The 15,606-nt window shown below is 52.7% G+C and overlaps 1 protein-coding gene across 2 annotated transcripts; it reads right to left on the reverse strand.

Annotated features, from left to right (window-relative positions):
• Positions 1–765: 765 nt before the first annotated feature.
• CHGA (chromogranin A) lies at positions 766–15,276 on the reverse strand. 2 transcript variants are annotated; one of them, XM_030000555.2, is made up of 8 exons: positions 15,071–15,275; positions 14,577–14,623; positions 10,511–10,604; positions 10,020–10,088; positions 7,775–7,873; positions 5,644–6,150; positions 4,725–5,188; positions 766–1,304 (listed from the first exon to the last, which is right to left on the reverse strand). In XM_030000555.2, the coding sequence occupies exons 1-8, from the start codon at positions 15,114–15,116 to the stop codon at positions 1,221–1,223; spliced, it is 1,410 nt and encodes a 469-aa protein (XP_029856415.1). In that variant the 5' UTR covers positions 15,117–15,275; the 3' UTR covers positions 766–1,220. The 2 variants fall into 2 exon arrangements, with proteins under 2 accessions (XP_029856415.1, XP_029856425.1); XM_030000565.2 differs by lacking the exon at positions 7,775–7,873 and having other exon boundaries at positions 15,071–15,276.
• Between the last annotated feature and the right edge of the window lie 330 nt (positions 15,277–15,606).

Below are 15,606 nucleotides of genomic sequence, written 5' to 3' on the forward strand. Positions count from 1 at the left end.
TGATGGGAGACAACTGAGCTTCGAACTGGGGGGTGGGATACAGCCCTGGCAGTGGGATGCTCTTTTCCTCTCCTGCTGATACACACAGAAAGTCTAAAATCTTACGATCGGTGTTCAGAGACACTTGGGGCAAGCTTCCCGAGCCCGGACACCACCCGGTCCTCCAGCTGGAGATTGGCCTGAAGCCCAAAGGATGGGGAAGGTTCTGCCCGTTAGTGCTGAGCCAGCAGGCCACCACGGCTCCTGTGAGCCAACGCGCAGAGGAGCGTCCCCTCGGGACCAGCCTTCACTTCTGGGGGAACAGAGACCAGTAGAGTTTTCCTCGTGACCAGCCTATTTGTTACTTTTTTTTTTTTAACCCACTTGTGCGTTGTCCAAAAACCTTGACTTCGTTAAGTATTGCCCCAGTGTTTAAACTTCTAAACTGTTTCCTCTCTGGTCAACCCTGTGTTCATCGATGAACTACGGATGTGACCCACGTCTCACTGAAGCACGCAGGACACCCAGCGTCGGGGCTGGGCTGTACGGCACCGCCTGGCCCCGGGCGGGCAGGGAGAGCCCAGCGGTGCTCGGGACCTCAGGGAGGTGTCCTCGATGCTGGGCAGCAGCGCTGGAGCCTGGGTGAGGAGGGAAACGCCATCGCAAGGTGTCTGTGGTGAGGGGAGCCCTCCATTCCCCCTCCTCTCTGCCAGTACCAAACAAGCCCTGCAGCGTGCTGACAACCAAGACTGAAGCTGCCAAAACAAAGGAAGCAACCCACTGCAGTTTTATTTTTCCTTAGATAAATTTTTTATATAGAATATATTACAGTCAGAGTTCTCAGCTTTTAATCAAAAGATAACAAGTTATTGCAGTTTTTTACCCAGTGAAACTACCGGTGGAAGGAGAACTTTCTAGAAAGCTGTCTTGTCTTTTAAAAAAAAGAGGGAAAAAACCCCCACCCAGACAGAAAATACACACGTAGGTTGCGCTTCGCGCCCACAGGCACCCAGCCAGGCGGGCGGGCATCTGTGTGGACAGGGGAGCGTGAGGTGAAGAAGCGGCGATGGGCACAACACTATGGCGAGGCAGGCAGGCCTGGATGCTAGCAAGGTCGGTTTCCTAGGCACGATGCTTCTGCTCCAGCTTAATTGCTTTTAAATCAGGAAATGAAAACGTGGGGCGGGGGGAGAGGAGGGCGGCGGTGGTGGCTTTCACCTGTGCGGGGAAGGCTGGGGCCCTCAGCCTCGCCTCAGCTCGTGCAGCTTGTGGGCGACGCGCTCCAGCTCGGCCTCGATGGCAGCCAGGCTCTCCAGCTCCTGGTCCTGCAACGAAAGCCCAGGACATGTGTCAGCAGCCGCAGGCGGGCAGCCATCGCCCCCCAGAGCTACGGAAAGCCTTGCCCAGGGCTAGCTGCCAGTGGTGGCATGAGCACAGCCGTGTCTTGCCCCATCCCCTCAGCCCGCTCCTGCATTTGCCCCTCGGGACAGATGTCTGTGCACAACACTAATTAGTCCTGTCCTAATGTTAAATCGCTGCAGCTGGTGATGGGGACAAGACATGCAGCCACCATCCCTGCTGCCCGGCAGGGCAGCCCCCAACAGGTCTCTCCCTCCAGAGCATGGGGCTGGAGGGACATAGCGGCCGGCAAGCCGGGGCTGGGGCAGGCGCTGCTGAACAGCACTGGGCGCCTGCGTTGAGGCAGTGGTGTCAAACCGGGATGGGCACAGGTGCCTGCCATCTGCAGCTAGTGCAGCATGTGCCCTGCTCGTGGAGGGGACGGCAGTGTCCCCTCTCCCCACGCTGTGCTGGGTGTCCGCATGCACCTCCAGTACCAGAAGAGGCTTTTCTGCTGGGGAAAATAGTGACTGAGGAAGCCATCAGTTTAAAGGCTCAAACTGCGCATCGCTTGGTGGCTTTTCTATAGTGGCTCTTGTATATCTATGCTGTCACCTGAAGCTATTTTATTTAGCGCAGGTACTCAAATTTGTAACTGCGTGGCTTTGCCTGGACTCTGGTCATACGCAACTGGCCCTGTCTCGCTGCTCAGCCCCAGCCCTGCCTGTCCCTCACAGCTGCCATCAGCTGGGGCTCGCCACAGATCACGCACTCGCCAGCCCAGCAGCAGACTCTGGGGAGCAAACTTGGGGCTGTTTGTGCTAAAAGTGCCGCCTTCTGTCGGCAGAGCTGAGGTGATGGCCCCTCTCCTGTGCGGAGAGAGCAGAGCCTTGCCACTGCCGGCAGCAGCTGTCAAGCATGGGCAGATGCTGAGCCACTGGTCTGCACTGTATGTGGTTGGTGTGAAAAAAAGACAGTATGTAAAAAAAGGGCATTTTTCTCATCCCTGAGCTATTTTGCTGAACACGGAAAAACTCATGCTGCCCCTCCGCAGGGCTCTTGGCTCAGCCTCTGGGAAGGCTCCAGCTACAGTAGTGTGCTGGCGGCTCGGGGTGCCCGCCAGCACCCAGGGGAGCCAGACTGAGCCCAAGCAGCTGTTCCAGTGTGTTTTGTTTGCAGTGGGTCAGGGAGCAGCTGGCTGGGGTGCACCTTGCTGGAGGAGAGCTTTGGCTGCAACCGGAGCCCCCAGGAAGTGAGAAAATAGCACTGTGCTCAGATCCTCCACAGCATCCAAAGAGAGGAGAGGTCGAACCCAAACCACTGCCTCGCGCTGTGCCCATGCGCCCTGGCTTGCTCCTGCCTGACCCCGTAGGCTGAGCCCCCGCGAGCGCAGGGGACAGCACTCTCAGCCTCTGGCTGTGCCTCTCTGGCCAGGTCACGCAGCCTGAAAGTGAGGAGAGGGGACAGGATGGCAGCTGCTCTGGCAGAGCTGGAGCCTGTGTCTTCCTTTCCCTCACTGCTGGGTGCCTGGTGTGGCGGCTCCTCACTGACTCCCAGAGGCCCTGATCTAGTTTAAAAAAAAACCCAAAAAGTCTTGTTGCAACTGTAAACATAGCTGTTTTGCAGCCTCAACAACTTCCTTCCCAGTCCGTGTTTGGAGGCTGAGCCCACCACCTTGCAGACAAGGTGCACCCCAGAGCCGCTGGCAGGGGTGGGTGCAGAGCAGCCTTCTTGGAGGAGAGACCTGGGACGTAAGCAGGTGAGGAGGTGGATGGGGCAGGTGCCTACCTCCTTGGCAGGCACCTGCTGCTTTCCTCCTCGGAGCTGAGATGTTTGGCTTTGCTTTGAACCAACACGACTGGAGATGGATGCCCTCTCAGTGGGGGACGCTGACAAGAAACCTTTGGGCAATGTTTTGGTGCATAGCTAAGGCACGAGGGGTGTTTTGGAGGCAAGAGAGCTGCAGCAAACTGGCTTTACTCAGCTGCTGTCCCAGTCTGTTCCCAGGCACCTGATCATGGCTTGTCCCAGAGCAAACACTGGCAGAGCCCGTGCCCAGCCCCAATGTCCAGCTCCCTGTACTATCCCAAATAAACATCCATGTCTGCAGCTGGGCCTCAGCACAAAGGTTAAACTGCCACTCCTGGCTGCCAGGGAGGTGCTGAGCTACCACATAGCATCCATACGCAAAGCTGCCTGGCAGAAAAAGACCTGGGGGTGCTGGTCGACAGCCAGCTGAATATGACCCAGCAGTGTGCCCAGGTGGCCAAGAAGGCCAACGGCATCCTGGCCTGTATCAGAAATAGTGTGGCCAGCAGGAGCAGGGAAGTGATCGTCCCCCTGTACTCGGCACTGGTGAGGCCGCACCTCGAGTACTGTGTTCAGTTTTGGGCCCCTCACTACAGGAAAGACATTGAGGTGCTGGAGCGTGTCCAGAGAAGGGCAACCAAGCTGGTGAGGGGCCTGGAGCACAAGTCTGATGAGGAGCGGCTGAGGGAGCTGGGGCTGTTTAGTCTGGAGAAAAGGAGGCTGAGGGGAGACCTTATCGCTCTCTACAACTACCTGAAAGCAGGTTTTAGTGAGGTAGGTGCTGATCTCTTCTGTCAAGTAACTAGTGATAGGATGAGGAAATGGCCTCAAGTTGTGGCAGGGGAGGTTTAGGTTGGATATTAGGAAAAATGTCTTTACTGAAAGGGTTGTCAGGCATTCGAACAGGCTGCCCAGGGAAGTGGTTGAGTCACCATCCATGGAGGTGTTCAAAAAGCGTGTAGACAAGGCCCTTCAGGACACGGTTTAGTGGGCACAGTTGGTGGTTGGACTTGATGATCTTGAAGGTCTTTTCCAACCTAAATGATTCTATGATTGTATGATCATGCAAGGTACCGGGGAAGGAGGTCTCTGACTTTGGAAGCCTGGCTTGGATGTATACCCATATCTGTCAACCATTTCCACTCCAATGACCCAGCTATCTCACCATGGCTGTGCCTCTGGTTTACCTCTGTAGGAGGTCTGACAATACTCACTTCTCCCTGAGCCAAGGAAAGCATTCCTTTTGACTTGGAGGGGCTTTGGGACACAAGACCCACCCCCAGGCTCCAGATATAGCTCTGGTTGCCATGTCCAGCACAGGCCAGTGCAAAGGTCCTGTCACATTTTCAAGACTCTCTGGGGCAGGGCATGTTTTTGCACTAGTCACTAAAACAAGGATAAAAACCAAAGGCACAGCCAGGTGCAAATCTCAATAATCCTAGGGCTGAATGACTAAAAGGTCACCAAGCATCTCCTTAATGTCACAGAGAACTAATGCTGGCTGCATAATGCCAAGGTACCATCCACATCTCCAAGCATAGTTTGGATTCCCAAGTAATAACAGGGTGGGATTTATTCTTAAGCCTATGTATACCAACCTCCGTTCTCCTGTTAGCACTGCCTTCTTCATCCTTCTTTTCTTCAGGCATGGGAGCAAGCGGGAAGCCTCCTTCACTGCTGTCCTCCTTCGAGTGATGCTTCCATGACCTCCTCACATCTTCCTCTGGACTACTGAAGTCATACTTGCGGGACCTAAATGCCATTTTCATGGACCTGTCTGGGTCTTCCCCACTATCATTTTCCTCCATGCGCTTCTTTGATGTCAGCTGCTTGGCCAGCTCATCCATTTTGTTCCACCTCTTGGAGTCTTCCCACTCTCTGGAGGACTCCTCCTCCATCTCCTCGCTTTTGGCATCCCTGGGCTGGAAGGTGTCTTCCTCCTCCTGCATCCCCTCATCCTCCAGGTGATGCCTTCCTCCTCTCACTGCCCGGGGCTGCTCGTCCTCCTCATCCTCCTCAGAGCTCCGCCCGTCTTTGCCAAATCCCAGAGCGTTGTCATTATCTGAAAGAGCATTAAACACAACAGCGAGCACAAGTGTTAACCTAGTTACGCTCCACCTTTGAACCAAGCCTTCAGGGGCGATGCAAGGTGGGTTTCATGACTTAGGCCCATTTTCCCAGGATTCTGGAAATACCCACTCTCACATCACCGTGTCAGTAACAGGGCTTGGAGGCAGCAGTCAAAAACCACATAGGAAGTTCAAGAAAAAGAAATTAGTTGTACCCAGGTGCTATGAAAACTGAGCAGCAGGCACCTGCCGGGCCTGTTACCCACTGTGTGTGGGCCCCCATGGTCGGGTGCTTGCGGGGGGGTCTGGGTGGCTGTCTGTGGGGGTATTTCTGTAAACCCAGTAAGCACCTGTCTGAACTTTTAGGCTTTAAAGCCTCTTATCCGTCTGTCTCAGTGCTCTCAGCTCACCCTGGGGAGGTATCAGTGCAGCTGTCTGAGATACGTACTGCCGTCTCCCTCCATCTCCTCAGCCTCCTCGTCCTCCTCAGCCAGATCAAGTGACCTCTCTGCTTCGGTAGGGTCCTCCTCTGCAGCATCGTCTCCTCCGTCATCCTCCCGCTCCACACGCTCCCCTGCCACCTGCTTGCTCTGCTCCTGGCCCTGCCTGAATGGCCGTTCTCCCTCATCCTCGAGCTCCAGGCTGTCCCTGGGGCCTCTGGGCTGCTCCTCTTCATCCCCTCGCTGCTGCTGCTCATCTTTGCTGAAGACTTTGCTGATGCGGTTGTCCAAAACTTCGTCTCGCTGGGCTTGCTCTGTGTCCCCAATCTCGTTGCTCTCTGCTTCCTCTCGATCCTCCTTCTTGCCAGGGTCAGCGTCCCGTGGCCTGGACTCCTTCTCCTCCAGGCGGTTTTTTCCTTCCTCTCTTGAATCTTCATTTTGCTGGGTTTTCTGTGCTGCCAGCTCAGCCAGGGACCCTGTGGGCTGCTCCTCTTCAGGGCGCTCCCCTGCTGCATCTGCAGAGGGAGAAGCAAGAAGCAACACCTCTCCTGAGAGCTCATTTCACAACCAGCGAAGCCCGTGCATTTCTTAGGGAGCTTCAGCCCTGCTCAGCAATCTGCTTAACCAGCCCATGGAACCTTTCACAAGTCACTTCAACATATGCTTGCGTTCAAGCAAGCCGGTGCTCTCACTGGTGCCTGCTCTCCTGGAGAGACTCGCAAGGCTGAAGTTAAACATATGCCGAAGTGCTTTGCTGCAGCACTGTCCTCATCACCACCTCTTGAGATGCCAGCAACAAACTTGCCCGCATGAAACCAGATTGCATGTAAAATGAAATGATTTAGGAGTATAATACAGCACTTGTACAGCTCTCCCTGCTCTGAGTGCTGCGCTAACACTGCATCCTTATTTCTCGCACCAGGTTGAAGAGGCAGCCACCACTGTTTGCGGGCGAGCCAGAGGGAGCGAGGGCCAGCTCTGCTTCTGCAAAGCAGCTACTCAGCAGGAGCTTAATGTGAGCTGGGTATTTGCTCTTGCTCATGTCAGAGACTGGCCTCTTTTGACATACTTAGCCATAGAAATCACTTTGCAAAAGAAAAGGTGGGGGGCTAAAGAGCAGTGGGAAAAGCCAGATGGGTATGGAAAGGCAAGCTCAGCCCCAGGCAGGGCTGAGGAGCGTGCTAGGGTGAGGGCATGCAGAGAGCCAGTCACGCAGGGCTGGTGACCACCGGTGACACCGCACTCGTGTCACTGGGCTGCCTGCGGGCCTGGGCAGCCCAACATGCTACGCTTCATCCTCATGCAGTCTCCACACTGCTGGAGCACGAGGCTCAGGTCTGCCCTGGCAGGAGAGAGACCCAGTGCCACCCGTCCTCTCCGTTGGCTTTTGGCCATGCTGGCTGCAGCAGCAGCCCCCAGGGGTATTGCTCCTCATCGCTTTGGGCACCTTTGGGCTGACATTGTGGTATCACTGTCCCGCCATGGCTCAGCCACACACCCCAGATCCCGCTTGAGACCCTCTGTGGGGGTGCTGTGGCTGGACAAGAAATCATATCACCCCACATTGGCATCGTGTCTTCCTGATGTGGAAAAAGGAAGGTGCCGAACCCTCCTTTCCACTACACTGCCTGTCTCTTGCCAGGCCATGGAAATATAGCGACAAGGGGAAATGCGAGCTGAATGTGGTCTTTTGTGTGAGTGTGTGTACTACATGTATCCCACGTTCAATTTTCCCTTCAGAGACCCATAAGCTACTATCATATTGGATGCCTGGACACAAGGGCAGCAGGAGCAGACCCAGATCGCTCTTGCCTATGTCACTGAGTCTTTCAGCACAGGATTTCCCTAGCTGTGACTCATTTGAAGCATTAGGAGTGAGTGACAGTGTTGGCAGCAGGGTGGAAAAGATCAGTATCAGTTTGGTAACAACTTGACCATCACCAGTTACTATAGCTCAGAAATTACATGTTGTTTAAACTGGTAAAGAACAAAGCAAACACCGGGTTGCTTGTGTGTGTCAGCGGCAGCATCAAAGAAGATGCCTAAATGAGAAGCAGATGGACATATCAAGGCTGTTAGAAAGAACATCCTTGTTTACAGCCTGACCTGGATTTCCTGGGGGGGAAGGCTGACACTGACCTCTCTGCTTGTTCTTGTCATTTTGACTTTCAAGGACTTCGGAAAGTTCATCTTCAAAGCCACTGTTTTTCTTCTGCTGCTGAGTTCTCTCATTGGCACCTGCACGAAGTAACAAAAAGTAGGGAAAGGCAACAGCCTCTCCTGTGTTTCAGAAAGTAGAGGTGGGATAATAGTACTCTGCCCTTTATAATTATATGTATATTTTCTACAATGGACAAATCTGCCAAAGGGGAGCTGCAAAGAGAAGTGAGACTGGAGGATGAATCAAGTGCAGTAACAAAGCCACCATCAAAAACATCACCATCTGCAGGAAAGAAAAAGGTCTCTAAACAAACAGAGAAGCAGGGTTGCTAGGAAAACTAATATTGATGGTGAGCTAGGCAATAAGAGATGCTGAACTGCAGCACACTGAGGCCAACAAAAGACTTAAGCATTGGAGTACTGAAGGATAAAAATCGCCTCCTGCCAGATGCTGCCCACGTAGCTCTGTTGAGGTGAGCACTGAGAGCCCCTGTGCCCTCTAGCCTGGTTGTGGGGGCCAACTCTCCCCAGGGCACTGGGAGGAAGAAGCAGCATTCATTCCTGCTCTGGGGATAGTCTGGGGCTCCAAGGCCGCACACCTTAGCCTCTGGGATTATGGAGCCAGCTTGACAAAAGCAACACCCCAGAAAAGGTATCTGAAGGCAGCATGAGCTGGAGGTCAGAGCGCAGCTGTCCTGGCAACCAGTGCTCCCCAGGCAGCCCTATCCCAATGGGATCTGCAAGCCAAGCAAGCCCTGTCTAACCCAGCTCACGCCCTGCTTCTACACCTTAATGCAAAAGCAAGAGCCAACACTGCCAGCCCAGTCCTCTCTAGCCCTACACTGGGCAGAGCTGGATGGTGTGGGCTTTCCAGCCTAAGCAGGACCAGCTGTAGGCAGCACAGAGGAGACCAAGATAGACACCTTTGCTTTTCCCTTGGCCTACATGACTCTCCCACCCCCAGTCACTGTGATCTGTAGATTAGAGTTCATGTTACCCTGGGACAAAATGGTGTGATGGGCTCAAGCCAAGGAAAGAGTGGAGCAAGACGCAGCTCTGTGAAACAAGTCCCTTCATGTGGACTCCATGCTGTATGGCACAGCCTGTCTGATAGCTGAGCACTCCCCCTCACAACCCTGGTGTGCCTGGGCAGCAGCATCCCAGTGCACTGAAGAGGCCCAGGTTTCTTTCTTCTGGATCACCAGAGCATCCACGGAGCCTGTCTGAGGTCACTGCCCTGCTGGCCCCTCCACCAGTGGCATATGGGTAGTGACCAAACTATGGCTTTGGGAGCTGCATGAGGCTCTCTCCCAATCCTGACTTCCTGAATTTTTCCTCTCCCTTCTCCCTGTTGCCTCTGTGGCTTCCCTACTCTGGAAGCAGTCTTGTGGCACTGTCTTCCAGCCATCCCTGGCAGCTGTGCCACACAGAGGCAGGGCACAGGGACGCCCTGGCGAGGGAGGGCTGCCATCTGGGTTACCCCAGGGAGAAGGAAGAGGGAAGGCCAGGAGCTTCTCTCCCTGCAGCCTGGGGAGAGCCCTGATGCAGCCTCAGGAGATCACCCAGGCAGAGGGACCTGCACTGGCTTTGAAGTAGCCTTGTCTGGGATCTAGGGGTCCATCAGCCCTGGGGACCTAGGCACCTGAGAATAGACCGTTTTCTCTTTGCACACTCCTTTGCACAGCTCTGTGCTTCTGCTGCTCCCACATTGACCCACAGTGAGCAGCCTGCACCTCTCCAAACCAAAGAAACTTGCATTCAAGTTAAGAAAGCCAACAGAAAATCCCCATTAGCTCAAGGACATTTTCACTGGGGTCTTTTAGATGCAAGTCCCACTCAGTGGTCAGTGAGGCTTCCCTTCTGTCACACCTGGGTTTACTGCTAGACTCCAGCTGCACAAAGAGGCAGCTGGTAGTTATTTGTTGAATTAAATTATAGTATTTCCTTTTAGGGTTCTCCTGCCCCCAAATGCCTGCACTCTGCACCACCACCAAGCTACGCTGACAGTCATTTAAATCATCAGATGCATATCGGAGTTATTATAGCAAAATTCCTGCCTTCACTCACCTAGTATCTACTGGAAGTCCTGGAACTGTATTTCCCAGGGCACATTTATATGATGTCAAATTAATGTAAAATACAAAAAAACCCCAGACAACAAAACTGTGCGAGGGGCTACAACAAATGAAACCCCTCTTCCCAAATAACTATAGTGACACTGTACCTTGAGCAGCAATTTCCTGAAGTTCCTTCAATAAATTTTGGTGGCGAAGGATAGAAATGATTCGTTCATCTGCAATAGGGGAGACTTGGTACAGAAGGTGGTCAAAGACAACCTCCCCCCACCCCCAGGAAATGAAAAAGTACTCCAAATGCCACCTCCCTCTTTGTTTACTCTTTTCTCTCCCTTGGCCTGATTTGCTGCGGCATGTCTTAACTGTGTGGTTAAGATGACAGGAAGGTCCCATGAAAACCAGGCAGCGTCATGTCACCCAGCACTCCCCTGGCCACGGTGCCAGCATGATGCATGGCCTGGGCTGAGCAGCAGCTCTGCCCCTGCTTCTGGGGCCTGGTGCAGCCCGGTGGGGTGACCATGAGGAAGGTGAGTGTGTCGGGGACCCCTTGTCAGGCGCTAGAGTATGTGTCAGGGCAGCAGCAGCCCCTGCTTGCCAGATCTGCTCTTGCTGATACCCAGCATTAAATCTGAGCCTCTACCTCCTCTGAGTGTTTCTAGGCATTCCTCGCTGATCGGCAGGGGATTTGGCTTCGATAAAGTATCAGAGATGACCTCTACAATGCACTTCATCACCTAGAAAGAGACAAAAATACAAATTAAAGCACTGCTTTTTTGTCTTTTTCTCCTAAATCTATTTGTTACCAGGGCTAAAATGCAGCAGATGATGGCACAGATCTTCTTGCTTTTCTGGCTGAGCCAGAACTGAATGTTCAGTTCCTGTTTTACCTAACACAGGAACAGAAGGTACCTGCTGAAACTGAGAAGTGAGCAAATGACACATGGCAATGGAAAGAGCTTCTTCAACATGACACACGCTTCAGCTGAGGATCTCATGACTCCAGCCCATCCCAGAGGCTGGGCACATCAGGACATTGAAGGCGATCTGGATATATACATAGAAAGCTCAAAATCATCTCAACCTGCATCTCATAAAAGGGCTCAGTGGGAGGTTGTAGAAAGCAACAAGTGGTCATAGCTCTTCAGTAGGTGACCTTGAAATCTTGCAAGCTATTCGAGCCCTGAGAAGGGCACCACAGTTAGGCTGCAGCCAGGCATATAGGGTGAGGTGAGGCAAATTGTACTTTCAAACACAGATGAGAAATACTGCTCTCAAGCCCTAGAGAAGGACAAGACACTCTGGAGAAGTGTTTGACCTTGTGCTTAAGTGTTCAAGCCATCTATTATAGACTGGAAGAGCTGTACGTGGAGGCAGGTCATTTGAAAGCAGGGAAGTTCCGACACGTTCCTTGGAAGCATTTGCAACTGCCTGAGGCAGCTTCCCAGACAGTATGAACTCTGGGCCTGCCCTTTCCAGCAGTCCTTTTCTTCGGTGTAAAATGAGAAGCATTATTTATATAGTTTGTCCCCTGTACTGAGACTGCAGGCTTAGCTCTTAGCAGCACCGCTGATCCCATAGGGATCACTCAGGGCTGTATGTGTCATAGGAGAATGAAAGCCATGGGCGCAAAGACAAGGTGGCACCTCTGGCATGGGTGAAGGCATCCTTGCCACACTGAGACATGCCACCAGGAGCCCTGCTGTGTGGTCATGGTAGACCCAAACAGTCACACAGGAGAGAAAACAGCATTCACTACAGTCTGGTGCCAGTTAGTGGTGCAGGAATTAGGCTGCCTAGTTCAAAAGGATGATTATTTATAAAGCAGCCTAGAAAGTATGCAGGGCTCACAACTGCCTGTGGAAAAACAGAGGCTAAATCGAAAAAAAAGAATACAAGTAAGCCTTGGGGACAAAAAAATTCACACACTGAACCTCTTTCTTCTGATGATTCCTGCTGGCAGTCCTAAGAGCCCTGACCTCCCTTACAAGGTGCCATTCTCAGTAGAGCAGAGCACTGTGGCTGCAGTAGAAATTAAACACAAGTCAGCAACTCCCAGTCATCTACAATGTTGCCCATTCAAGCAATCAGATATATTCGTTGACCAGCTGGAATGGGCAAATTTTCGCCCTGTGTAAGGAGAGAATTCTGCTTTTACAGATCACTGCTGTAAAATGCTGAACACTTACTTACACATTTTGAGGAGATTGCTGGATTTAAAAAGTTACAGGAAAGATCTAACGAAAAGAAAGCGGGGAAATTTCCCTTGTATCATTCTCCTATACCACAAGCAATCTATTAATATTGATTTTAGATGACTTTGAGTCACTTCACTCTACCATTAAATAGAACACACCCCAGATTCTTATACTTTCCTCCCATGTTTCCCAACCCCTGGAGCCACTTATTGCAGCAGTATTTGAAGAAGCTTCAGAAGTAATGACTTTCTCAGCATGAGAAATAAGAATCTGGGCCAATGAAATACTCTATACAAACTTTTTGAAGACTTCTAAGCTGAGTTAAGGTCTTTGTCTGAACACAAACACATCAGTCACCACAGAAATACGGCCAACTCTGTGGAGGAACTTTGTAACATAATGAAATGAAGAATGCAGTCATTCCACAACAGTCTCCTTGACTTTTTGTAATAGAAGGTCTTGCAGAGTGAGGTTTCACAAGGTCATGAAATAACAGCCTGCATCAGGACATGGAGGAGATTCTTTCCAAATGAATGTAATTAATCCAGTGCAGAAACTTGGACTGAAATTTTGCCATAGCTAGCCTCTAATTGTGAACATGTAACTAGATCCTTAAGAGCTGCTCATGCTGTCCCTACACAGAAATCTCTAAAGGATCATGTCCTTACAAGGATAGACTTCACCACGTTTGAGCTTGGCTATGCTCAGGCCCTTCTGAAATGTATGGTTTTGAGAAATAGTGTCCTTTGAGCACAAGAGTGGGCAAACACCAGAGACATTGTAAATGCTTTGGTCATGTTCAGCTCCCCATGGAAAGCCCTTGGTGTAAGGAAAGCCTAATGAGCTGCCCAGGAAAGGCCTGCAGGTGCTGACTACCCATTACATAGCCCTGAGCCACCCACAAATGCTGGTAGCACAGAGCATGGTGTGTAGGAAGGGCTGCAGTGCTCACTGCTGTACCCATGTGATGATATCCCTGCCCTGATCCGTCCAGTGAGACCAGGACTTCCTTCACTGAAATGCTGTGTCTCAGAGGATGGTGAAGGCAGAAGAGCCCTAATGGCTCCTTTCAGTTGCAGCAAATTCAAAAGAAAGGTGTGGTCTGATTTTGCTCTCAGGTAGAGCCTGTGTCAGTACCCAAGGAGGGGCCAGGCTTGGGAAATAAACCTTCCTTGGTGGAGGCATCTCCATGGAGTTGCACCAGCTTCCACAAAAGCACAATGTTTTACACATAGAACATATTGGGGAATAGATTGCACAAGGAAAATTGTGGAATTAATGGATCATCCCACCAGATGCCCAATGAGCATCCCACTCTGGCAAGGCCAGTTGAAGGGGCAAGTGCCTGCCCTGAGTCCCCTTTCTCAGTTAGCAGCACACGGCCTGAAGCAGGCTCCCAGTGGCTCACAGCTCATGGCTCAGCCCCAGGAAGGGCTAAGCAGGCTAAAAGTCTTAACAAAGCAACAGCTCTCCAGGCCCAGGCACATCTGACAGGAGACGAGGCATTTCTCATGGCACTTGCCCTGTAGCTAATGAGCAGAGACACTGTGCAACGAAGCCTGTGGCTGAGACTGACGTGAATGCACACTCCTCTACTGCTGACTGGGGAAAAACCATTATATGTGGCTAGAAGATTTCAGGAAACAAAGAAAGAGGTTCAAGATGTAAGGGGAAAAGGGCTGGAGTTTCCTTTCTGGACATTAATTTCTGTAGAAGTCTTAATTTGGGCAGCTCAGAGATCGCTCAACTGAAAGACTATAGGAGTGATAAATATCAGGAAGGGTGGGGTTCTGTCACAGATCAACACAGGCAAACACACCTACCCAAGCATTTAGGTGCCAAAAGCTTGTTGGGAGTGCACACACTTGCAAATTGCAGCTATGAATGTCAGAGAGGTATGACACAGATCTATGCATGGAATAAGGCTGGAGAGGTCAGCCAAGTCCTGCACTGCTCATAGCCATCCAGACAGGCTGAGCAGTAGCTAAGGATGGGACAGATTAGCAGTCTGAGGGTAGCCAGTTGCCTATTTTTCTGGAACATGCATGTTTAAGTAACACACCACACACATAAAAACACAGATGTATACACCCCCCGAAACACATGCAGTTCCAGCAATGCCTGTTCCTGAATCACATCTCCCCCCACTCTACCCTGAGTCACCTCCTGTTGGGAGCTTTGAAAAGGTGAAAGTAGGAGGACTAGGGAGGGTTATACCCAGCCTCCATCCCCAGCCTCACCATTGTCTAGACAAGCTTGTTTGCTCCCTCTGGTACATCCTGAGGAACTTCCCTCCTGCCCAGGTGCCCAGAAGTGGATGCGTAAAGGGTAAAGCCTCGTAGGAAGGGAGTGGGGATGGATCCTGCTGTAGGGATCTCATGCAAATAAATCCCTGGCACTTCCTACAGGGTAATTCAGCAGAAGCAGCCAAAAACCAAACAGCTAGGTGTGGAGGTTAAACATTACATCCTTCATCTTCACTTGCCCCTTCCAATACAGGCCCATCCTTACCTTAGTGTCACCTTTATTCATGTCGTTTGTCACAGGAAGGGAGATGGCTGTAAGGTGAGGGGAGGGAAAAAAAAAGAGAGCTTGTTATTCACCTCCTCTGGGAGACAAGCAGAGAAATCCTGTCCTGGTAAAAATGGGAGTGGAGAAGAGGGGCATCTGTCTCTGGTAGAAGTGGTCCCTGGGCGGTGCAGCAGCTGGATGTGTGCATTGTGCCCCCCCTCGGGAGAGGGAGAGGGAGAGGGAAGGGAAGGGAAGGGAAGGGAAGGGAAGGGAAGGGAAGGGAAGGTCCCGTCCCCAGGCTGGCAGTGCCCGGTGGCCCGGGAGCGCGGGGCAGGCCGGGCCCGGCGCGGCCCTCGGCCAGTGACCTTGCGGCGGCCGCTGTCCGCGGTGCTGAAGGGGCCGCGGCGGGAGCGGAGCTGGGCGGGGTGGCGCGGTCCGCCGGGCTGAGGGTCCCGGCAGCGGGGGGACACGGCGCCCAGCCCGACCCCACTTACCAGGCACGGCCAGGAGCAGGACGGCGAGCACTCCCGGGCGGCTCATGGTGCTGGCGGGGTGGAGGGAGGGAGAAAGGGGCAGAGGGTGAGTCTGTCCCTGGCGTGGGGGCTCCAGGCGAGGTGCCGGGGGGAGACCAGCACTGTGCGCGTCTACGCCAGTGCCCTGGCTGAAGATCCCAGATGGGGCACTGCAGCAACCGGCCCATTTATATATCTCGGCCCCTCGGAAATGGCGTCAGGAGGAAGCCACCTCCTCCTCTCTCCCCCTCCCCTCGCACACAGCCTTCTCGTCAGCCTCCCCCACTCGCCGGGTGTTGGAGGAGCGGCCACACGCCAGGATCCCCCCCCGCCCCCGCCCCCGCTGCCCGGGCAAAGGTTTCCAGCAGCAAGGTGTCAGGCTCCAGTTGCTCCATCTTCTCACACGCAGCAGGTGCAGGAAGGCTGTGAGATGTGTCTCCAGGACATCACTTTTCCAGCGCCTCACCCAACACTGGCAATCGACGAGCACCTCCGCATATGTGCCCTCTCTGTAGGTA

The sequence above is a fragment of the Aquila chrysaetos genome, chromosome 2 (genome assembly GCF_900496995.4).
Source record: "Aquila chrysaetos chrysaetos chromosome 2, bAquChr1.4, whole genome shotgun sequence".
Taxonomy (NCBI): domain Eukaryota; kingdom Metazoa; phylum Chordata; class Aves; order Accipitriformes; family Accipitridae; genus Aquila; species Aquila chrysaetos.

Coding starts and splice junctions, on each gene's coding strand:
- CHGA (XM_030000555.2), bottom strand. CDS start 15,116: ATGAGCCGCCCGGGAGTGCTCGCCGTCCTGCTCCTGGCCGTGCCTG. Junction 10,089..10,510: donor CCTAGAAACACTCAGAGGAG/GTAGAGGCTCAG, acceptor CCCCTATTGCAG/ATGAACGAATCATTTCTATC. Junction 5,189..5,643: donor GGAGATGGAGGGAGACGGCA/GTACGTATCTCA, acceptor ATGCTCTTTCAG/ATAATGACAACGCTCTGGGA.